This window comes from Crinia signifera, chromosome 6 (genome assembly GCF_055691185.1).
Source record: "Crinia signifera chromosome 6, ASM5569118v1, whole genome shotgun sequence".
Lineage (NCBI taxonomy): Eukaryota > Metazoa > Chordata > Amphibia > Anura > Myobatrachidae > Crinia > Crinia signifera.
In genome coordinates, this window is record NC_139222.1 from 17799473 (window position 1) to 17825137 (window position 25665).

At 47.5% G+C, this 25665-nt stretch overlaps 2 protein-coding genes across 2 annotated transcripts in view; one reads left to right on the forward strand and one right to left on the reverse strand.

Moving 5' to 3' along the window:
• LOC146010014 (uncharacterized) overlaps window positions 1–14224 on the reverse strand; it is a 35247-nt gene extending 21023 nt beyond the window's left edge. The window contains exons 1-2 of the mRNA XM_083150783.1: window positions 14094–14224; window positions 13028–13139 (exon numbers count right to left, since the gene is read on the reverse strand). Coding sequence (XP_083006909.1) covers window positions 13028–13118 — 91 coding nt within the window. The 5' untranslated portion in view covers window positions 13119–13139; window positions 14094–14224. The remainder of the gene's footprint in view (window positions 1–13027; window positions 13140–14093) is intronic.
• Window positions 1–25665, forward strand: part of LOC146010081 (uncharacterized) — a 101025-nt gene that overhangs the window by 48187 nt on the left and 27173 nt on the right. The gene's annotated exons all lie outside the window — the stretch shown is intronic.

A 25665-nucleotide genomic window follows, 5' to 3' on the forward strand; every position in this document is an offset into this window, starting at 1 on the left:
CAACAAAATATATTGTGCAATACTTTGAATATGAATAATAAAGCAATAATCAAACAATCATTGTCTGAGTCCTGTACATACTAATTATCGAAACCGTAATATCATTTTATACAACTAAAATAAGAGAAGAAAAGGGAAAGAAAAGAGAAAGGGAAAGAAAAAGAAAGAGGCATCATGCAAATACCAGTTTAGGGGGTGTAACCCACATATAGAGAGAGCATTACCTAACATACAAATAGGCAGTAAATAGGCGACACGAAACAGGATATAGTACTTCCAAGGCACATCCCTCCCTCAGTTTCACAAGCCAAAAGTGGTCTCCAGAGATCAGACCCATTAATATTAGGAAGGAGACGAGGAGTGTGGGGACTCCAACCATCTACTCCAGTAGTATTTACCAGGCCCTCCACTCTACCAATGTAGGTCCAGAACTAGCCATCCAGTTCCTAGCTATCACTACCTTAGCCAGAGGCACAATTTAACTTTTGTATATTTCAATACTGCCATCCTCTGTTCTCGGACTGAACTTTACATATAGTCTTGTAATTTCTCAAGATCTCCAGTATACATTCCCCAGTGTGCTCTCTCACAAGTCGGCTAAGTCCAGAGGACCAGGGCAGGGGACTGCGACCTGCTCGTCGGGCGCAGCCAAGTCCAAAGCTCCTTGCGGTGCTCCCTGGTGAAAACCACCGGCGAGTTAGACTCTGCACCAGTTACTGGCTTAAGCCAACTCACTGGTCCAGCTGTTCCCTGGTGTACCAGTGTATGTATTCATGCTATAACAAACCACCTAGTTTTCAGTGCCCTCCACTGGTCCACCAGAGTCGCAGCTGGGAACACAGAATTCTCCAGTGCTGACACTGCCCAGCATCTGTCCTCCAACTCTCTCTCTGCCCAGCATCTGTCCTCCAACTCTCTCTCTGCCCAGCATCTGTGCTCCAACTCTCTCTTTGGCCAGCATCTGTCCTCCAACTCTCTCTCTGCTCAGAATCTGTGCTCCAACTCTCTCTCTGCCCAGCATCTGTACTCCAACGCTCTCCAGCATCTTTTATCCTCCTCTTTTTGTCCATCTTTCCTACTTCTCTCTGCTCACCATCTGTTCTCCTCCTGTCTGGCCAACAACTTAATGCCACCCCACTCTGCCCAGCATATGTTGTTTCCCCCTCTCTCTGCCCAGCATATGTCATTCCCCCTCTCTCTGCCCAGCATCTCTCCTTCACCCCTCTCTGTCCAGCATCTGTACTCCCTATTTCGGATCAGAATCGGTTATCCCCTTTTCAGCCTAGCATCATGTTGCAACCCCTCTCTGCTTAGCATGTGTCGTCGTCCTCCTGTCTCTGCCCAACATCAGTTCTTCTGCTCTCTGCCCAGCTTCTTTTCCCCCCTCTCTGCCCAGCATCCGTGATCCCCCTCTCTCTGCTCAGCAGCCCTCCTTCCCCTCTCTGCCCAGCAACCGATATCCCCCTCTCTCTTCTCAGCAGCCCTCCTTCCCCTCTCTCTGCCCAGCAGCTCTCCACCTTCTCTCTCTAACCAGCATCTGTACTCCCTATTTCTGATCAGCATATGTCATCCCCCTCTCTGCCGAGCATCTTGCTGCCACCCCTCTCTGCCCAATATGTGTCATCCTCCTCCACTCTCTGCATGTGTCCTCCTCTTTCCTTTGTTCTGCACCTTTCTGCCACCTCTCTGCCCAGCATCAGCCCTACTCCGCCTCTCTGCCCAGCATATGTCCCCCTCCACCTCTCTCTGCCCAGCATCTGCACTTTCCTCTCTCTGCCATGCATCTGTCTCTCCCATTCTGCCCAGCATCTTGCTGCCACCCCTTTCTGCCCAGAATATAGTTGCTTTTCCCTTTCTCTGCCATAAATATGGCTGCTCTATGCCTTATATACACATAATTTGGCCTTCCTACACTTTCTCTACCTAAAATTGATCTCCTACCCTCTCTGGCCAGCAACTGGTTGTCTTCTTCCTATCATTTTCACCTTGTACCACATCTATCATATCTACATAGTCAACCATTTACCAATAACACTCATTTTACCCTTGTACCCTATCACAACTCACTTTTCCTCTCACCTTTCCTGTTAGTGCTACCGTGCGCGTTGTGTGTCTACGATGCACTACTACTGTGGACTTTATGTGTAATGGACACGACTGCGGACACATGGTGTTTAAGTGGCACCTCTGTGGGCATTATGTGTAAGGGGCACTACATCTGTGGGCATTGTAAACGACAAAACTCAACATGGTTCCACAGCATGCCGGTACTTGAAGAACAAGCACATGGAACATTAAAAGGACCCACCGTGAAAGTATAACTAACATTCATACACACTCACACACATACTTACGTATATTAAAACATGTCTATTCGATCCACTTGTCAATTAGAATCCATTAGGATGCATGCGCTTGTTTGCCTCCATTTAAACAGAGCTTTTGATCTCGTGCTTTGTTTTGCTTATTGCGAATCTGTGTAGTTCCGGGTCACGTGACTCACGGAGGTCACGTGACCTTACAATTGTACAACTTTATTAATTTTTGTTTTAACATTAATGTGTTTTTTTTTAACAATAATAAATAAAATCAAAGTCCTTCTGTGCATTCGTAAAATACTAATTAATTGTATATAAATAGTTTTGATTCATGTGTTTTATTATGAGACTTCCAATGAAGCCCTACTATACCTGGGATTTGTCCCATAATTAATCCTAGGGTATAAAAAGGAGAACCCTGGCAGCATCAAACATTATAGCTCCTGATGAAGGTGTGCGAACACGCCGAAACGCGTTGAGCCACTGCATCCTGACCCAGCACTTTATTGGAGAGCAATCCACCTCACACCCATCTCAATCCACAAGACCTTGGAATTCCACAGGACATTATACCCGGACCAGTTTCTTTGCAAAACCACCTTGGATCCCCAATACATCTGGTATCTGCCATACCTTAAGGATGGCCTTTTTCACTATCATATCACCTGTGTGACACTTGGGAATCCTCCACTGGGAAATCTCTGGGACTTTGAAAATCCATTCCTAATAAGGTCATCCACAATACATGGTAATTATATACCTCGGTGTTGATATGGACCCAAAATACTAATTTTTGCCCCAATATTGATTGCTAGCTGGAAATGATCCTTTTTAAACACACAGTTTTATCAATATTATATTAATATATTCTTTGTGAGAATTCTCATACGCAATGTATTGTATATGAATTGTATTATACTTTTTTAGTGTTGTAATAAATCTTCTCAGAGAAAACCCTAGCGCTGTATCATATTCACATTTTTCAGAATCCATTAGGAGACCTGTTAATATAACTCCACTAAATCTAGAAAGGATCGGTCCTATATGGTACCTTGTAGTTATAAAGGTTACATATAAACAAAACGCAAAAAATCTGGTCTGTGTGAACTGAAGGGAATCCATGAATTCACCTAAACTCCCTTCCCCCAACTGCCGGGTCCCCGTATGACTACTGTCAATTACAGGACCCAATCAGAGAATGACAATTATATAGCGCTCCCCTGATTGGCTTAACCACATTGAACTGTCAATCAAAGCTGAGCTCATGTATAGTTAGAACGGGAAGAAATCCCCATTCTAAATATAGCGGTGTGCTAAAACCCCAAAGGTTAATTAGGCCAAGTATGTGGTCTGTCCACAAGACAAGGCCATGGGGGTATATATATATGTGCATAAATATATATGTTTTAGTGTGAATTAGTAACTATTACTCGTGCAGCAGCTTCCTACTATGCCCACAGTTTCTAGTAAGTAATAGATTATTATGGGTCTATGTATAGGGCCACATGCCTGCTGCAGTGTCCAATCCAGGGTTGGGGTCCCTTTAATTAGTTTGGAATGCAGACTTCCTGTGTGTGCGCTCCATGGTGTTATGTCCGTTAATGCGGAAGTGATGCGACGCCAGTACGTCGCTACTCGTTATGTAATGCACCCGGATATGACTTACGTGTGTTCCAGGGTGGTGATTGGTCAGCTGTTTTGGCACCTTCCCTTTATTGAGACAGCCCTGTGGGTATATTAGGGAGCTGCTTAGAGAGGTTTGGCAGCTGCTGGATCCCTGTGGATCATCTATCTGCCATAATGCTGCTGGATCTCTGTGGATCACCTCTCTGCCGTAATGCTGCGGGATCCCTGTGGATCATCTATCTGCCGTAATTCTGCGGGATCCCTGTGGATCACCTCTCTGCCGTAATGCTGCTGGATCCCTGTGGATCACCTCTCTGCCGTAATGCTGCTGGATCCCTGTGGATCACCTCTCTGCCGTAATGCTGGTGGATCCCTGTGGATCACCTCTCTGCCGTAATGCTGCTGGATCCCTGTGGATCACCTATCTCCTGTAATGCTGCGGGATCCCTGCGGATCACCTCTCTGCCGTAATGCTGCTGGATCCCTGTGGATCACCTCTCTGCCGTAATGCTGCTGGATCCCTGTGGATCATATATCTGCTGTATTGTATATGCTGCTTTGGCTGTGACCCCTGATGATAGTCCGGATAGGCTGAAACGTTGTGTGAATTCATGCTGCCATGTTACTCTTTGGTGCTGGGAAATTGATTCTTCTATGTACAATATTATCTGAGTGACCCTTCATCTCGTTCCTACATTATATATATCCGGAAGAAACCCACGCAAGCAGAGGGAGAATATACAAACTCCACACTGTTATGAGGTCATGGAGGGAATAGAACCCATGACCTCAGTGCTGTGAGGTAGCAATGCTAACCATTAAACCATCCGTGCTCTGCCCAATTTTCTCTCTCTCTATGAACTGTGGGCCTAATTCAGACCAGATCCCTGGGCTGCTAAGTTCCAGAGACCTGCTATCAGGTTTTCCCTGCCCAGCCAGAGGTACATCGCGCCCCGTGCAAGTCTGTGAATTGGTAGCATGGCTTGCAAACTGTAGCTGGATCAGGGATTCGCTGCAAAACCAATAGCAAGCCACTCACCATCGCATGGATTCCCCAGTGTGTGCAGTCTGCGCGTAGCCCAGGACTTACTCAGGGGCTGTGATAGAATCAGGCTGATGGGGGCCGGAGCAGACGTCACACAACTTCCCCACCGACGTCTGGGCACGCCTGCGGTTTACCTGACACTCCCCGAACATGGCCGGTTACCACACGCAAATGCTGGATTTCTGTCAATCCTTGATAACTTGCACAGCAGTGATCAGGTCTGAATAATCCCCGTAGTTGATGTGAGGGGGAGAGCAGGAGTATAATAGGGGCTGATGGCTGCTGATGTATGAGATACACCAGAGAGTGTGGGTAGGAGACTGGTCAGATCTCTGGGCTGGTAACACACAGTGACATGATGTGAGGGGAGAGCAGGAGTATAATAGGGGCTGATGGCTCCTGATGTATGAGATACACCAGAGAGTGTGGGGAGGAGACTGGTCAGATCTCTGGGCTGGTAACACACAGTGACATGATGTGAGGGGGAGAGCAGGAGTATAATAGGGGCTGATGGCTCCTGATGTATGAGATACACCAGAGAGTGCAGGGAGGAGACTGGTCAGATCTCTGGGCTGGTAACACACAGCGACATGATGTGAGGGGGAGAGCAGGAGTATAATAGGGGCTGATGGCTCCTGATGTATGAGATACACCAGAGAGTGTGGGGAGGAGACTGGTCAGATCTCTGGGCTGGTAACACACAGTGACATGATGTGAGGGGGAGAGCAGGTGTATAATAGGGGCTGATGGCACCTGATGTATGAGATACACCAGAGAGTGTGGGGAGGAGACTGGTCAGATCTCTGGTAACACACAGTGACATGATGTGAGGGGAGAGCAGGAGTATAATAGGGGCTGATGGCTGCTGATGTATGAGATACACCAGAGAGTGCAGGGAGGAGACTGGTCAGATCTCTGGCCTGGTAACACACAGTGACATGATGTGAGGGGGAGAGCAGGAGTATAATAGGGGCTGATGGCTGCTGATGTATGAGATACACCAGAGAGTGCAGGGAGGAGACTGGTCAGATCTCTGGTAACACACAGTGACATGATGTGAGGGGGAGAGCAGGAGTATAATAGGGGCTGATGGCTCCTGATGTATGAGATACACCAGAGAGTGTGGGGAGGAGACTGGTCAGATCTCTGGGCTGGTAACACACAGCGACATGATGTGAGGGGGAGAGCAGGAGTATAATAGGGGCTGATGGCTCCTGATGTATGAGATACACCAGAGAGTGTGGGGAGGAGACTGGTCAGATCTCTGGGCTGGTAACACACAGTGACATGATGTGAGGGGGAGAGCAGGTGTATAATAGGGGCTGATGGCTCCTGATGTATGAGATACACCAGAGAGTGTGGGGAGGAGACTGGTCAGATCTCTGGGCTGGTAACACACAGTGACATGATGTGAGGGGGAGAGCAGGAGTATAATAGGGGCTGATGGCTCCTGATGTATGAGATACACCAGAGAGTGCAGGGAGGAGACTGGTCAGATCTCTGGGCTGGTAACACACAGTGACATGATGTGAGGGGGAGAGAAGGAGTATAATAGGGGCTGATGGCACCTGATGTATGAGATACACCAGAGAGTGTGGGGAGGAGACTGGTCAGATCTCTGGTAACACACAGTGACATGATGTGAGGGGAGAGCAGGAGTATAATAGGGGCTGATGGCTGCTGATGTATGAGATACACCAGAGAGTGCAGGGAGGAGACTGGTCAGATCTCTGGCCTGGTAACACACAGTGACATGATGTGAGGGGGAGAGCAGGAGTATAATAGGGGCTGATGGCTGCTGATGTATGAGATACACCAGAGAGTGCAGGGAGGAGACTGGTCAGATCTCTGGTAACACACAGTGACATGATGTGAGGGGGAGAGCAGGAGTATAATAGGGGCTGATGGCTCCTGATGTATGAGATACACCAGAGAGTGTGGGGAGGAGACTGGTCAGATCTCTGGGCTGGTAACACACAGTGACATGATGTGAGGGGAGAGCAGGAGTATAATAGGGACTGATGGCTCCTGATGTATGAGATATACCAGAGAGTGCGGGGAGGAGACTGGTCAGATCTCTGGGCTGGTAACACACAGTAACATGATGTAAGGGGGAGAGCAGGAGTATAATAGGGGCTGATGGCTCCTGATGTATGAGATACAGCAGAGAGTGTGGGGAGGAGACTGGTAAGATCTCTGGGATGGTAACACATGGGGCGGTATTCAATGAGAATACCTGCGAGGTGCAGCGAATCCTTTTTAGGATTCGCTGCACATTCGCCACGTTCCGGAGCCGGCGGGCTCCGGTATTCAACGTGAGGACGGTGGCAGGCAGAGAGATGGAAGTCTCTCTGCCTAGCCCAGAACGTTTGTGGGGGGGAGGTGGGGAGGGTGCCAGGCAGCACAGGCTGCCCCCCGGGGGTGCCAGCAGGGGACCTATATTCACTATACCCGATCGTAACGATCGGGTGCAGTGAATATATGAATATGTAATGAGCGGCTCGGCTCCGGCGCCCCCTGCTGGCTGCTGTGTAAAAAAAATATATACAGGTTGAGTATCCCGTATCCGAATATCCGTTATCCGAATTATTCCGAAAACCATACTTTCCAGAAAGTGGAAAAAAAAAATTGTTTAGCTAAAAACTCACTGGGGAAATTTGTAATAGCACTACTGGTGACATGATATGTAACTGGCACTATATATGTACAAGACAATGATTGCTTGGCATTCAAATTCAATATCTGAGATAGTACACAAATTTTGTTTCATGTTTTGAAACCTTGTTTTTTGAACAAATAAAATATATTTGTGTGTATTTTATGTGGTAATAAAATATATTTGTGTTTATTTTATGTGTTTATACAGCATAAATGCAAGATACTTCAAAATACATCATTGAAATATTAAAATATTCCAAAATACGGAATAATCCGTTATCCAAAATTCTCCTGGTCCCGAGCATTTTGGATACGGGATACTCAACCTGTATATATTTTTTAAAATTAAATATATATTCATGTGCTTACAGCACATGAATAAAAATAGCATGCCCCTCTTTAGAATAAAATTCCTGATTTTTTTGCACCAAATGTAAAAAACAAAACAGTTCACATTCCACTTCTCCATAAAAAGATAGCGATTGCTACTCGGTGAATCATGGCGAAAAAAACCTTGAAATGTATTCGCCATGTGGTCATTGAATAGGGTGATTCACCGTTTTAGTCAGAAATTCGCCAAGCAGCACAAATTCGCCATAAAACATGGCGAATCAGGCTCATTGAATACGGCCCATAGTGACATGATGTGAGGGGAGAGCAGGAGTATAATATAGGCTGATGGCTCCTGATATATGAGATACACCAGAGAGTGTGGGGAGGAGACTGGTCAGATCTCTGGGCTGGTAACACACAGTGACATGATGTGAGGGGGAGAGCAGGAGTATAATAGGGGCTGATGGCTCCTGATGTATGAGATACACCAGAGAGTGTGGGGAGGAGACTGGTCAGATCTCTGGGATGGTAACACACAGTGACATGATGTGAGGGGGAGAGCAGAGTATAATAGGGGCTGATGGCTCCTGATGTATGAGATACACCAGAGAGTGCGGGGAGGAGACTGGTCAGATCTCTGGGATGGTAACACACAGTGACATGATGTGAGGGGGGAGCAGGAGTATAATAGGTGCTGATGGCACCTGATGTATGACATACACCAGAGAGTGTGGGGAGGAGACTGGTCAGATCTCTGGCCTGGATACACACAGTGACATGATGTGAGGGGGAGAGCAGGAGTATAATAGGGGCTGATGGCCCCTGATGTATGAGATACACCAGAGAGTGTGGGGAGGAGACTGGTCAGATTTCTGGGCTGGTAAAACACAGTGACATGATGTGAGGGGAGAGCAGGAGTATAATAGGGGCTGATGGCTCCTGATGTATGAGATACAGCAGAGAGTGTGGGGAGGAGACTGGTCAGATCTCTGGGCTGGTAACACACAGTGACATGATGTGAGGGGGAGAGCAGGAGTATAATAGAGGCTGATGGCTCCTGATGTAGGAGATCCACCAGAGAGTGTGGGGAGGAGACTGGTCAGATCTCTGGGCTGGTAACACACAGTGACATGATGTGAGAGGATAGCTGGAGTATAATAGGGGCTGATGGCCCCTGATGTATGAGATACACCAGAGAGTGTGGGGAGGAGACTGGTCAGATTTCTGGGCTGGTAAAACACAGTGACATGATGTGAGGGGAGAGCAGGAGTATAATAGGGGCTGATGGCTCCTGATGTATGAGATACAGCAGAGAGTGTGGGGAGGAGACTGGTCAGATTTCTGGGCTGGTAACACACAGTGACATGATGTGAGGGGGAGAGCAGAGTATAATATAGGCTGATGGCTCCTGATGTATGAGATACACCAGAGAGTGTGGGGAGGAGACTGGTCAGATCTCTGGGCTGGTAACACACAGTGACATGATGTGAGAGGATAGCTGGAGTATAATCGGGGCTGATGGCCCCTGATGTATGAGATACACCAGAGAGTGTGGGGAGGAGACTGGTCAGATCTCTGGGCTGGTAACACACAGTGACATGATGTGAGGGGGAGAGCAGGAGTATAATAGGGGCTGATGGCTCCTGATGTATGAGATACAGCAGAGAGTGTGGGGAGGAGACTGGTCAGATCTCTGGGCTGGTAACACACAGTGACATGATGTGAGGGGGAGAGCAGGAGTATAATAGGGGCTGATGGCTCCTGATGTATGAGATACACCAGAGAGTGTGGGGAGGAGACTGGTCAGATCTCTGGGCTGGTAACACACAGTGACATGATGTGAGGGGGAGAGCAGAGTATAATATGGGCTGATGGCTCCTGATGTATGAGATACACCAGAGAGTGTGGGGAGGAGACTGGTCAGATTTCTGGGCTGGTAACACACAGTGACATGATGTGAGGGGGAGAGCAGAGTATAATATAGGCTGATGGCTCCTGATATATGAGATACACCAGAGAGTGTGGGGAGGAGACTGGTCAGATCTCTGGGCTGGTAACACACAGTGACATGATGTGAGGGGGAGAGCAGGAGTATAATAGGGGCTGATGGCTCCTGATGTATGAGATACACCAGAGAGTGTGGGGAGGAGACTGGTCAGATTTCTGGGCTGGTAACACACAGTGACATGATGTGAGGGGGAGAGCAGAGTATAATATAGGCTGATGGCTCCTGATGTATGAGATACACCAGAGAGTGTGGGGAGGAGACTGGTCAGATCTCTGGGCTGGTAACACACAGTGACATGATGTGAGAGGATAGCTGGAGTATAATAGGGGCTGATGGCCCCTGATGTATGAGATACACCAGAGAGTGTGGGGAGGAGACTGGTCAGATCTCTGGGCTGGTAACACACAGTGACATGATGTGAGGGGGAGAGCAGGAGTATAATAGGGGCTGATGGCTCCTGATGTATGAGATACACCAGAGAGTGTGGGGAGGAGACTGGTCAGATTTCTGGGCTGGTAACACACAGTAACATGATGTGAGGGGAGAGCAGGAGTATAATAGGGGCTGATGGCTCCTGATGTATGAGATACACCAGAGAGTGCGGGGAGGAGACTGGTCAGATCTCTGGGCTGGTAACACACAGTGACATGATGTGAGGGGGAGAGCAGGAGTATAATAGGGGCTGATGGCTCCTGATGTATGAGATACACCAGATAGTGTGGGGAGGAGACTGGTCAGATCTCTGGGCTGGTAACACACAGTGACATGATGTGAGAGGAGAGCTGGAGTATAATAGGGGCTGATGGCCCCTGATGTATGAGATACACCAGAGAGTGTGGGGAGGAGACTGGTCAGATCTCTGGGCTGGTAACACACAGCGACATGATGTGAGAGGAGAGCAGGAGTATAATAGGGGCTGATGGCTCCTGATGTATGAGATACACCAGAGAGTGTGGGGAGGAGACTGGTCACATCTCTGGGCTGGTAACACACAGTGACATGAGGGGGAGAGCAGGATTATTATAGGGACTAATGGCTCCTGATTCCCCACCAGGCAGATACATTCTCCTCATTAGTCTGTACTGACAGAGGAGGGTGCAGGATAAGAGGCTGCTGTAGTGACAGAGGAGGGTGCAGGATAAGAGGCTGCTGTAGTGACAGAGGAGGGTGCGGGATAAGAGGCTGCTGTAGTGACAGAGGAGGGTGCAGGATAAGAGGCCGCTGTAGTGACAGAGGAGGGTGTAGGATGAGAGGCCGCTGTAGTGACAGAGGAGGGTGTAGGATGAGAGGCCGCTGTAGTGACAGAGGAGGGTGTAGGATAAGAAGCCGCTGTAGTGACAGAGGAGGGCGCAGGATAAGAGGCTGCTGTAGTGACAGAGAAGGGTGTAGGATAAGAGGCTGCTGTAGTGACAGAGAAGGGTGTAGGATAAGAGGCTGCTGTAGTGAGAGGAGGGTGCAGGATAAGAGGCTGCTGTAGTGAGAGGAGGGTGCAGGATAAGAGGCCGCTGTAGTGACAGAGGAGGGTGCAGGATAAGAGGCCGCTGTAGTGACAGAGGAGGGTGCAGGATAAGAGGCCGCTGTAGTGACAGAGGAGGGTGCAGGATAAGAGGCCGCTGTAGTGACAGAGGAGGGTGCAGGATAAGAGGCCGCTGTAGTGACAGAGGAGGGTGCAGGATAAGACGCTGCTGTAGTGACAGAGGAGGGGGCAGGATAAGAGGCTGCTGTACTGACAGATGAGGGTGTAGGATAAGAGGCCGCTGTAGTGACAGAGGAGGGTGCAGGATAAGAGGCCGCTGTAGTGACAGAGGAGGGTGCAGGATAAGAGGCCGCTGTAGTGACAGAGGAGGGTGTAGGATAAGAGGCTGCTGTAGTGACAGAGGAGGGTGTAGGATAAGAGGCTGCTGTAGTGACAGAGGAGGGTGCAGGATAAGAGGCCGCTGTAGTGACAGAGGAGGGTGCGGGATAAGAGGCCGCTGTAGTGACAGAGGAGGGTGCGGGATAAGAGGCCTCTGTAGTGACAGAGGAGGGTGCGGGATAAGAGGCCGCTGTAGTGACAGAGGAGGGTGCAGGATAAGAGGCCGCTGTAGTGACAGAGGAGGGTGCAGGATAAGAGGCCGCTGTAGTGACAGAGGAGGGTGCAGGATAAGAGGCCGCTGTAGTGACAGAGGAGGGTGTAGGATAAGAGGCCGCTGTAGTGACAGAGGAGGGTGCGGGATAAGAGGCCGCTGTAGTGACAGAGGAGGGTGCAGGATAAGAGGCCGCTGTAGTGGCAGAGGAGGGTGCAGGATAAGAGGCCGCTGTAGTGGCAGAGGAGGGTGCAGGATAAGAGGCCGCTGTACTGACAGAGGAGGGTGCAGGATAAGAGGCCGCTGTAGTGACAGAGGAGGGTGCAGGATAAGAGGCCGCTGTAGTGACAGAGGAGGGTGCGGGATAAGAGGACGCTGTAGTGACAGAGGAGGGTGCGGGATAAGAGGCTGCTGTAGTGACAGAGGAGGGTGCGGGATAAGAGGCCGCTGTAGTGACAGAGGAGGGTGCAGGATAAGAGGCTGCTGTAGTGACAGAGGAGGGTGCAGGATAAGAAGCTGCTGTAGTGACAGAGGAGGGTGCAGGATAAGAGGCTGCTGTAGTGACAGAGGAGGGTGCAGGATAAGAGGCCGCTGTAGTGACAGAGGAGGGTGCAGGATAAGAGGCCGCTGTAGTGACAGAGGAGGGTGCAGGATAAGAGGCCGCTGTAGTGACAGAGGAGGGTGCAGGATAAGAGGCCGCTGTAGTGACAGAGGAGGGTGCAGGATAAGAGGCCGCTGTAGTGACAGAGGAGGGTGTGGGATAAGAGGCCGCTGTAGTGACAGAGGAGGGTGCGGGATAAGAGGCCGCTGTAGTGACAGAGGAGGGTGCAGGATAAGAGGCCGCTGTAGTGACAGAGGAGGGTGCAGGATAAGAGGCCGCTGTAGTGACAGAGGAGGGTGTAGGATAAGAGGCCGCTGTAGTGACAGAACAAGACGAATATGTGACTCTCTGTAATTAGTGATTATTACTCACCTGTGCTGATATCTATAGGGATTTCCTCCTCCTTACACTGCTGGTCACACCTCACATCCGTCTCTTCTTCTCTCTTTGTATCTTCCCACATAATATCACACAGATCTTCCCCCTAAGTAAAAAAAATATATATAAAATCACACACATCTTACAAGCACTACATATTTTTAAATGTAAATCTCTCTCACCTTAGGCTTCTATTAGTTGTGGATTTATCTTCAAGTCCAGGTGCCCCAACCCCCCCCCCCCCCCCCCCTTAAACACATCTCCCGTCTTTCATAGCTTTACAGATCCTTTCATTGTGCAGGATGGAATGCAGACTCTGTAACAAACCACCCTCCATCCATGTTTTCTCTCTCTTAAACAACCTCACCCATCTGGCAATAACAGAAACATGGCGCACACAAATAAGACTTTCCTCACCTGAAGCCCTCTCACACAGTGCTCTCACCTCACTGAGCATTTATTGGTGTCGTCGCCCCAGTTTCCCCACCACCTTTCAATTAGCTTTATTGATTTTAAGCCGCCAGACACCAGAGTCAGCTGCACCTGTATTATAACAACAGCATTACCATATATTACCCTACATTACTATGCATTTCCATACATTAACATACATTACTATGCATTACCACATGTTAACTTATATTACCATATGTTACCATACTGTACATTACCATGCATTACCACGTTACCATATATTACTATGCATTACCACACGTTACCATACATTACTACACGTTATTATATATTACCATGCATTACCATACATTACCATATATTTCCCTACATTACCTTATATTACCATACGTTACCCTATATTACCATACGTTACTCTACGAGTGTGAATCCCATGAGCTGGGAGCTGTGTCCCTGTGGGAAGGGTCCTGTATGTGGGGCTGGTATTACAGTCACAGGGAACAGTCTGATCTACATATGTTATATAATACTCTCAGGACACCAGAGGCTGCTCCACCTGCATTATACCACAGAGCACCACAGTCTGCACCACCTGTATAACAGTAGTAGTAGTATATAATGTAACAATAATACTAGATGTGGTTACCTGACGCTGCCGGACACAACACTGGATCCTCCCCGCTGCCTCCTCCGCAGCCCGCAACTTGTTATCAGTGCTGGCAACTCTGACATGAGAAACAGGCAACAGTTACGTGAACATACAGTAGGAGCCCATCTCATCTATCTTCCTTAGGCCATTAGCCATGGCTTTCCTATTGTTCTCAGCTGCAATACAATACATAGAACAATAGAGTAGGGGATTAGCAGAGTAATCCAATTACTTACTTAATCCTATTATAGGGATAGATGACAGTGGCAAACCAATCTTAAAAAACAACCCCCCCCCTCCCCCCAAAAGTAAGTATGCCGGGAGCATGCGGCTGGGGATGTGGGTGGTTATGCACTAGTGGTGGGATTCGTTGGTTGATAGATTATTGGGTGATAGGGTGGAGTTAGGTAAAGGCACCGACAGGGGGTTGGGGTTAGGCTGGGGTAGCAGCTTCAGGTGGCGGGTACAGGGGTTAGGCACGGGGGGGGGGAGAGGATTAGAGTCAAGCTGCTGGGGGAGGGGGGTTCAGGGGATGCCAACATCGTTAATCTGACCCCCAGTCATCTGTATATCCCAGATTTAACTCCATATACATATAGCTATATATCCATATCTTATCTAAATACATCTATATTTCTATACATTCCGTATACAGAGCTGAGGAACCCGCTGCCGCTCTCACCGCTTCCCCTGTCCCTGCCGCATGATGCCCCAGAAGAGAGGAGGGGGCGGGGCTGCACGTTGACGAGCGTGGTACTCAGAGTGACGGCAGAATACGGGGGACGTCTAACCAGGAAGTATGCTGGAACGCAAATTCCGGAAGAAGGGTGGAACGCATAACCAGGAAGTGTGTGGTAGCGGGTGAGTGTCTCCATAGACAGGGAGTGAAAGATGGCAAATAGCGTGTGACATATATATACAGTGAGTCTCGGGAGTTGCTGCTGCGGACACGGCGCCTCCCGGCCTTACACTTGTGCTGTGGGGCTGTGGCTGAGGGGCGGTATAATAGCTGTATATTCCAATACAGTGAATGGGGCCCTGTCCCACCCTCTGCCATAGGCTTGTTACCAGCAGTGTGTGTCCTGCCCTATCCTGCAGCCCTTCCTCCTAGGGTATTCGGGCAAATCCCCCCTGGCGGGGAAAGACCCAAAGTTCGCCTTCATAGCCTCTCACAATGGCCCCATTTAGGGGAGAATGATTTAAATATGGGGAACATCAGAAATAATTCCTCATTCACAGTGTCCGGCCTGTGTCTTATGTGTGCCTAGCGCCGCCCTGCTGGCTGTATTATTATGTTTATGGACAACACTCTGCCCATTTTAATCAACAGGTTGGCAGGGATGCAGAGACTGTGGCACACATCACCATGGTAACAAGTGGCAAATCTATGGGAGATAGTAAAGGCTACTGGGTGCCATCCCTGAAAGGGGCACTCTAGCCTTATGCAACCAACAGGGGCAGAGCTGATATAATTCATGAGGCGATATATTTGCCACAATGACATCACATGTAACTCTATTGCTAACACAGGGACCTCACTGGGGAGGTGAGGGGGTCTGGGAGTGTCACAGTGACATCACTTATATCTACAGTAATAATACAGGGACGTGACTGGGGAGGTGAGGCGGTCTGGGAGCGTCACAGTGACATCACTCTTATCTCTATTACTAACACAGGGACCTGATTGGGTTATATATACAGCATTATATAGTATACACTGGATTGGCCTATACAGCACTATCATCACTATACTGGCCTATACAGCACTATCACTGGACTGGACTATACAGCACTGTCACTGGACTGGCCTTGTTAATGTCTAATTTATATCAAACCAATGGATAATAAGTGAAGTGCGCAGTTTACGTACTGTGTCCGTAAACTTACTTTTATTCCTAGCTACGGGCAAACTAAAGCGTAGCGCCACATAGCGAACCTTATTAGTGTTGCACACACTGTATAACGATACCCAGACAGCGGTATCTAGTTCGCAGTACTTAGAACTAAGTTATAGGTAAATACACCAGGTATAAATTCCTGTAAACCTTTCCGCTTACTGCGAATAATACACAAGACAGTATAAGTTCCGGAAAAAGGGTACAAAATCCTTAACCGTATATTAGAGCCCCTAGCGGACAACAGGGGGTTACAGAAAGGAATGTATATAAGCAAATAACAGGATATACAGATCACAGTACAATACAAAATACTATCTAATTACAAAAGGGGAAAGATACAGATGTAAATACAATAAGCCACAATACAAAATACCCATGCAGAAAGGAACAGTTACTGTCTCTCACACGCGGGCCCAAGTCGGTCCGAGCTCCCTGTATTCTATCCAGATTACAGTCCAGGAAGAAAAAGTACAATGAGAACGTTCTTAGGTTGTGCTTAACCTCCTATAGTGTTTAAGTAGAAGGGGCAGTGAGGGTCTCCATTGGTCAGAAGACCAGGTGTCGCTTCTCTTGGATTTGTGCAGGGGAATGCACCTCTGTGTCTTTGTCCCAAGGCATCGTCATAGGGGTCATAACTCAAGCTGTAAAACCTGTTACATCCGGATCTCCCCGTTACACTGTCCTCGTGGAAATGTGGCCATTAAATATGTAATTGTTCCGTAACTTTCAGCTGTTACAAGTTGCATACTTTAGACAAGAACCCGAGCGCTGCTCATGAGAGATGGAACACACAGATGCGAAATATGTACAGAAAAGATTGTGTTTTACCATTTAAGCTATGTGCTGCGAATTAAAACCATTTATCTATATTTTATTATTTGTGGGAGTGGGATATGAAATTATGTGTAGTAATATGGCTGCGCACGTGGTTCGCATTATTATTTCACCTGAACCAAGATGGCGGCTATACAATTCTATTGTGGTGCGTATGCAACTCGATGTTGACAGTCCACCCTTTGACAGTAAAATAAACCTCACATTTCAAAATCATAACACACAAAAAAATATTTGAGGTACATGATTATACATCAAAAGGGGAATGAATCATTATGCGCTATGGCTAATCCTAGATTATTGATAATGGGGAACACATTTACCTAACAATTTATTCATGGGTGACAAGGGACAGCAATATACAGATTTTTGGAACCTAAAAAAAACCCAGGGGTGTTAAATTTATTTACATTTTTCAGATATGGTATCCCTCAACGGATGTTGGCTTCGATCGTAGGGTCATATACTAAACCCTCGTCTTCCTTGGTGGCAGGTGCTTTCCAGAACCAGTATTGTTGGACCCTCCAGTAAAGTTGGACCCACCTGCTGATTTCTCTGACCACCAGGTCCCTGCAAGTTTGGATGTCTATGGCTAAATTACACCTGGCTTAATTGGATACAAATCGCTGAGAGGTTGTAGTCCCAATAAAACCATCTAAAAAGGGACTCACACAGCACCCAAGGATAAAACACAGAGTGGACTCCATCACCATTTGGGACCGCTGCTATTGTGGACAGTGCAGGTTATATTCCAACCCCATTGTGGGTCATCTATAATCCATTACAATCTGGAATATGCTGTTTTTAATTTAATTATTACCCTATTAATTGTTCATTAAAATATCACTTTTATTGATTCACCTATTCTTATCATTTAAACGCTGCTATTTGTTCTTGTTTTGTATATTGTCAATAGGTGACTGACCCTCTACTACCCAGCAGCTGCTTTTAAGACGACCACCCATGATTTAAGCACTCTCTGGTTCCTATACCTAGTATAAGGAATCATTGCTTGAAGGTCTGATTCAAGTAGGTCATGCAATCATGCTCGTTCTTGCTCTCGCCAAATTCTGTCTTACCATTTTCAGCAACATTCCCATCAAGGCACATGACGTAGGAATGTGGCTGGGTTTAATGTGTTGCATCATTTTATGGTAATGTTTACTGGGGAGCCAGTTCCCACTTGGTGAACCGCGCTGAGGACATGTGTCGAGTCTGGGCAGAATTTAGGAGGGCTGAACAGCATGAGGAGCATAAACAGTTAAATCATGTCCTAACACCATGTCCACACTCTTGTTTACAAGCTGAGCTATTGCAGCTACAATTCATAAAAAAGTGTGGAGTGAGCATGCCACTGTGTCCAAATGGCCACTGTACTACGCTATTGGTCTGTTGGCATCACCATGTTTTTGAGTAAGTACTCCTGCCGCACACCCAGCTGATTCCGTTTCGTACAATTCAAATGGTTTCTCATCATTTGGCATTCCCAGTGCTGGAGCCTTTGTCAGACTTGCCTTTAGCTCCTCAAAGGCCAACTCAGATTTCTCAGTATGTGAGACCTGGTCTGGTTTAGTAGAGGAGACCATTTCTTGCAGTAGTAATGCCAAAATAGAGAAACCTGGGATCCAGTATCAACACATACCTATAAACGTACAGATTTGATGCTGGGTCTGTGGCAGTAACATGTTTTGAATCGCTTGGATCCTGTCGTCAGTGAGGTGTCTCAACCCTTGGGTAAAACAATGACCCAAATACTTAACCCTGGTCTGGCATAATTGTAATTTATCCTTTGATGCATCAGCAGCTGTCTAGTGTCATCCACTGATGACTCCAGTGAGTCAGAACACAACAATAAATCATCGACATATTGTATTAGTATCGAGCCACTCATGGGCTGGAAGGATTGTAAACAAACATACAAGGCCTGTGAGAAGATGCGAGGGCTGTCTATGAATCCCTGAGGGAGGCGGGTCCAGGTGTACTGTACTCCTCTGTAGGTAAATGCAAAGAGGTATTGGCTGTCAGGGTGTAACAGGACAGAAAAGAAAGCAGAACACAGGTCAATAACAGTGAAATGAGTACAGTGAGGCGGAATTTGCATCAGGATGACAGCTGGGTTTGGCACTACGGGGAATTGGCTCTCAACTACATTGGCTCCCTCTTAAATCCTGCACTAATCTGTAGCCCCTACCCCCATTTTTTTTCACAGGGAAGATGGGACTATTGGCCATGCTAGAGGTTCGAACTAGGATTTCCTGTTGTAACAATCGCTGTATCACTGGGTATATTCCTAGCTCGACTTCAGGTTTTAAAGGGTATTGCGGTATTTTGGGCGATACCCTGCCTTCTTTTAAACAGATTTCTACTGGGGCTACATTCACCATCAACCCAGCATCCTGTCCATCTTTAGTCCAAAGGGAACTTGGTATTTGAGCTGTAATTTCAGCTACCTTAGATGGATTAGAATCTATAACAGTTGAGTGCAGCATTAATCTCTGAGGAGTGTCCAGCAAATCTTGCACCTCTTGTGCAAGGTTCCCTGGAGTATCTAGGAATACGCCATCTGGTGTACAGTAGATGACACATCCCATTTTACAGAGTAGGTTTCTACCTAGAAGGTTAGTCGGAGCAGCTGCAGCCAACAAAAAGGAATGTTTGGTATGCAGAGGCCCGATGGTAACCTCTGCTGGTCTCGTCATTGGGTAATGCTGCACTTTTCATGTTACCCCAATTGCAGCTACTCTTTGGTTAGTACAACCTAAATTAAGAGGAGTGTTGAGAACAGACCTGGCTGCCCCTGTATCAACCAAAAAGGTTTGTTTTACACCAGCTACTTTTACCTTCATCTGAGGCTCTTCTCTTAGGTGTTGTATCAATCTAACTGGCTGTAAGATACAGGTATGACCTGTTTCCTATTGGTGCATCTGTGTCGCCCTTAAGACGGTGTCAGCTAAGAGGTGGGGTGGAGGCATGTGACGTGATCTGTCTGTCTCCTCCCATTGTTTTGGTGATGGGTACTTACGTGTCTCCCCTTGGTGTGGTTCCCAGTACTTTCTATGTGTGTCATTTCTTCTTGGGTTCCCTGATCTGCAGTGTCTGGCTATGTGTCCCTCTTTATTGCAGTTAAAACACACCATCGGTTTTCTACTTACATCCCTTGGTTTTGGGCATGATGTGCTTTTGCTTGAGGCATTACTAAAAGCTTGGATGCTAACAGTCATTCATTTTTCTGTTTGCATTTCTCGGTTTTTCTTAATGTTTTTGTCATTCATGGTCGACAGCAGATTCCCTTAGAGCTGGGGTGGCCAAACCTGTCCTCAAGATCTACCAACGGTGCATGTTTTACAGGCAACCTGTGGCTCTATAGTAGGAATGAATGCAGCAGGTTTTAAAACGTGACAGTTAGTAATGACTACAGCTGTGCACCAGCTAGGTAACTTGGAAAACGTGGACCGTTGGTAGATCTCGAGGACCGGTTTGGCCACCCCTGCCTTAGAGCATCCACTGTCATGCCCCTCCAATTTGGGAAAGAAGATTGCACCCTGATCTTCAGATTTTCCTTAAGACCTTCCCCCAGTACAGAGACAATCATTTTTCTCAAGTGTGGGTTGTCCTTGGGTTCAGTGACACCAGTGGGTTTTGACACTGTCAGTAATCCTCGATGGAAATATTCGCTGGCAGATTTGCTATCTTTTTGTTTTATAGTGAATATTTTTGCTATATTCAATGCACACCCAATTGTAGGTTGGTTTGGCATTTATTTTCCTGATTGCTCTCATCATTTATTTCCTTATCAACCTTCAAACCACTATCCTGAATGAATTTCGGGATGTCTATGTGGGTAGGAAGACAGGCCCTCAACAGGATTCTCCAATCCTTATTGGTAGGTTCATCAGTATTTCCCAGATCCTTTATAAATTTCTGACAAAGTGCCAGATCTTTCCTAGGATCAGGGAAATTTGAAATAATAGATCGTAATTCTAGCCGTGTCCAAGGATTGCAATTGTTAGGGTTCTTGCAGGTATCACCCCATCTCTGTCCGCCTTTCCATAAGGAACTTCCAGCGTGCGCAGAGGGTAAGTTTGTACCGCTGGAAGATGACTTGGGGACAATTGTCTCTGTACTGTGTTGTGCATTCTTACCTGTGTCCCTAGTTGTGTTGTTGACATCAGCAGTCTCTTCTGATAGAGCTGCAGCAGCAGTCTTTGCTGGCTCAGCCTTTCCCTCACTCATATTAATTGCTTAGGAGACGGCTGATGTCAAGAACACCTCATTTTTATCTGCATTTTCCTTATATGGGGATAAAACAGGGTACAAGTTAGTCACTTGTGCATTTTTGTTTATTTCCCTTTTGACGGTAACTGCCCCCTCTGGTACATATGGAGGGGGAGGTGCAGTTGCATTTCTGGGGCCGATCGCATTTACATCCGCTGAACACCCACTTCCCATTTGAGCTTGGCCTTCCTTTTGGCACAAGTTTAACATTTCATTCTGCTTCACCCTCGTTTTGAGCGATGAGAGTAAACATATCTTATCTCTAACTGCGGATAAGACTTCTGGATCAAAACTGCCAACACTGGGAAATTCTTCTTGGTTGCCCTCTGTCATTTTCTCCATTTATTTACGTAAACCACTGCTCGTTCACCATACTTCATACTCATTATGAACGCAGCCGATCCTTTGGGTCGGTTTCACTCCTGTTCCCTGCGTAGCACAAACTCTCCGTGTGAACACTTATTTCCCATGGTAAATGAGAATGAATCTTTCACTACTGGCAGATCTTGGTGGGCGGTTTACCTGAGCGCACCCAAACACTCCTTCCGTATTGCACCGCTTTTCCAACAAACTAAGGGTAGAGTGTGCCATATGAAGGCGTCCTCTCTATTCTCAATCACTTGCTGTGTCTGACTATCAACGGGTTGTTAGCCCAGTCCCACAGAAGTGCGGCCAAATTTCGCAGGACACAACAAAACTTGTTTTTCCTATATTCGGCAAAATCTGTATTTTAAATGAGAAGCCAGCAGATCTCTTGGTTCTGCTCTTAGCTTCTTTACCCTATCCGATAGATCACGTTTCTATAGCGTAAGACAAAGACATGTATCTATGATAGGGGCAGTCTTCCTATGGTGTGTCGTCACACACCCCGGTATGTTCTCTTTAAACACACTTACTTCCTTATTTCTATAGCGCTCTGGGTCACACCGTCATGTGACCGTTGACCCAGTATAATTCACACTCTGGGTCCTACTTATTCCTGGGACTTATAAAAAAAATACAAATATTTCTGTACAGAAAACTTTCCCTGGTTGGCAGTTTTATTTTCCACACTAGATGTCATCCAAGTATAAACCCCTTAAATAGTACTGTAGGAATTTATTAAAATACTGTTTGAATTGCTTGCTTTGAAAATAAACCGAAAATACTAAACTTTCTGTATTAATAACTGTCCTATTAACAGTATTTTAATATACTGCTACACTTCATACCCCCTATACTCCGCACTACACTATATACCTTGTATACTCCACACTACATCACTAAATTATACCCATCACTACACTATATACCTCCTATACTCCGCACTACACTATATACCCCCTATACTCTGCACTACATCGCTACACTATATACCTTCTAAACTCCACCTGGTCCTCCATACTGGGATAGAGATGGGGGTGGGGGGTGGAACTGAATGGAGGACTGGCTAAGGGCTGGAAGGGGGCAGGGCTGACAGAGTAGAGGGGAAGCAGAGGGGAAGCAGGTAGTGTCCCCGCCAAGCTAAAACAGGGACTTGCTAAGTGGTGGAAGGGGCGGGGCCTGGACTTCCAGTAGAGTAGAGAGGGAGCAGGGATTGGCTGGCTGAGGAAAAGAAGGGGGTGGGGACTGGTCCTCCTACAGAACAGAGTAGGTATAGGTGCAGGGCTTGGTCCACTGACTGGGAGTGAGAAGACTCCGCCCAGGGCTGAAGGGGTGTGGCCAGGTTTTAAGGACGGGAAGGGGATTTTGTAGAGAGGAAGAAAAGGGTGGATCTGTCCTGCAAAAGCTGTCAACTATAGAGAAATGGTCCTGTTCTCTCCTTCACCTGACCGCATGTGTTAATAGATTTTTCCAGCGGCTGTGGATTCTGTCACTGTCTTTGGCTGTAGCATCAGAAGAATGGGATTCGGGGAGGTGTCGGGAGGCTCCTGCCTGGGTGGATAGCTGAGGGTCCCACTCTTTATTCTGTCGGCGCAGCTGCTGCGTGTCAGTCAGTATAGTTCTGGGGATTCATGTCCGGCAACGGAAGTTTGCAGACGGCCACTCGCCTCACATATAGCAGGAACTGGCCAATAGTAGCTGCACGTGTGTGCTGCAGGGGAAATGTAAAAAAAAATCTTCTACATGACAGGGGCACATGCCTGTGTGCCCCCTGCCCCCTCCCCCCCCCTGAATCCGCCACTGTCTGTACTATCATAGTAGGACCAAGTGGATGGACCAGGCCCACTTCAGGTCTGTTAGTGCTCGTCCCTCTGCCCTGATAAGGGTCGGGGAGAGAGGTCACAGTCAGTGTAACAATAAATCACAGTAACATGCAATGTAAGCGCCCGCACATGGAGAATTAGCCGGCGCCCGCTTCACAGAGCAGCTTCATCAGGGCCATGCACTAGCCGTCCACTCCATGGCAGCGAGCGAAGGTTAGCGTTCCCTCGCTGCTCGGAGGGTGGTTGAGGGGGCATGCCACCAGTGTTTTCCAGGAGTATCCTGGAAAACCAGGTGTTCCCCAGCCGTTGGGAGGCCACTAACATCATCAGCGGCCTCCTTCTCTCCACGGCCTTTGCTGCACCAGGTGAGTGCTGGTCCCCTCAGTGATGCGAGCAGGGTATATCATTACATTGGAATGATTTCCCTCTGTGTGTTAGCAGCCGTGCACAGAGCAGGGATGTGTGGGGGCATGCATTCAGCAGCTACCTGCCCGCTGGACTCCGAACACTTGCAGCAGGTGTGAATCAGGCCCATGTGTTGCTAATTAATTGGCAATTATAACAACTTTTACTGTCACATAGTAATGCAGCTGCCGCGTCTCTGTGTGCTATATTACCAACCACGGCTGCAGCCATTTATACCTGTCCCCATCATTGTGCTGCTATTACACCTGCTATGTGGTCACCGGCCAATCACTGTCTGTTACTAATATTGCTGGGACACCGGCCAATCACTGCCTGTCACTAATATTGCTGGGACGCCGGCCAATCACTGCCTGTCACTAATATTGCTGGGACGCCGGCCAATCACTGCCTGTTACTAATATTGCTGGGACGCCGGCCAATCACTGCCTGTTACTAATATTGCTGGGATACCGGCCAATCACTGCCTGTCACTAATATTGCTGGGACGCCGGCCAATCACTGCCTGTCACTAATATTGCTGGGACGCCGGCCAATCACTGCCTGTCACTAATATTGCTGGGACACCGGCCAATCACTGCCTGTTACTAATATTGCTGGGACACCGGCCAATCACTGCCTGTCACTAATATTGCTGGGACACCGGCCAATCACTGCCTGTTACTAATATTGCTGGGACACCGGCCAATCACTGCCTGTCACTAATATTGCTGGGACACCGGCCAATCACTGCCTGTTACTAATATTGCTGGGACGCCGGCCAATCACTGCCCGTTACTAATATTGCTGGGATGCCAGCATCTAAATCTGACTAGTTATGTCTAATAGGTTCTGACCCGAATATTCTTAGGCTTCTAATCTAAATTCAATTTTAACTTCAATTATAGTTTTTTAATTATGATCTCATATGAAATGTTTCTTTTTATGATTAAATATATATATATATATATATATATATAAATAATAATGTCATCTATGCAGAGTCTTGTGTTTAACTCCTATTGCATAAGCGGATACAAGTAGATGTTACTATATATCACTATATATATATATATATATATATACACAAAGAGACTCTTATTTTCTCCTCACTCGCGCAGTGATACCCCGTTGTTACCCTACATTACTATACATCACCATATATAGTACTATAGATTATCAGACATTACCCTACATTAACACAAACATTACCATATACATTACACAATACATCACCATACACATTACCAGACATTACTATGGTGGGAACTGTGTCCCTGTGGGAAGGGTCCTGTATGTGGGGCTTGTGTTACAGTCACAGGGCGCAATCATCTACATATGTTATATAACACTCTCAGGACACCAGAGGCTGCTCCATCTGCAGTATAACCACACAGCACCACAGTCTGCGCCACCTGTATAACAGTAGTAGTATATAATATAATAATAATACTAGATGTGATTACCTGACGCTGCCGGACACAACACTGCTGCCTCCTCCACAGCCCGCCATTTGTTGTTATGGTATGGACAATAGGTAGCAGCTAGTTCCCCTTCGCCGTAAGGACCTGGGGAGGAGAGGGGGCGGGAGAGGGGGCGGGAGAGGAGGAGCAAGGTCAGAACAAGACAACTTTTTTTTGAGCCGACATGTGCCGACAGGCGGTATTTCATGCCCTACCATCCACTAGGGCGTGGAGGAGGTTATTAAAGCTGTGGCGAGCGAAGCGAGCCACCGTGCCCGAAGCATTGCGAGCGAAGCGAGCTATGCGAGGGTCCATTTGGGTCCCTTCTTCTGAACTTGCTCCTCCTCTCCCTGCCCCATCTCCTCCCCAGGTCCTTACGGTGAAGGGGAACTAGTCTCAACCATGGACAATACACAATATTCCTGGGCCCCGGAACTCAGAGCGGGGGCGGAGTACGGTGGAACGCACAATCCGGAGGGACAGTGGACCGCTCAACCCGGAATTACGGTGG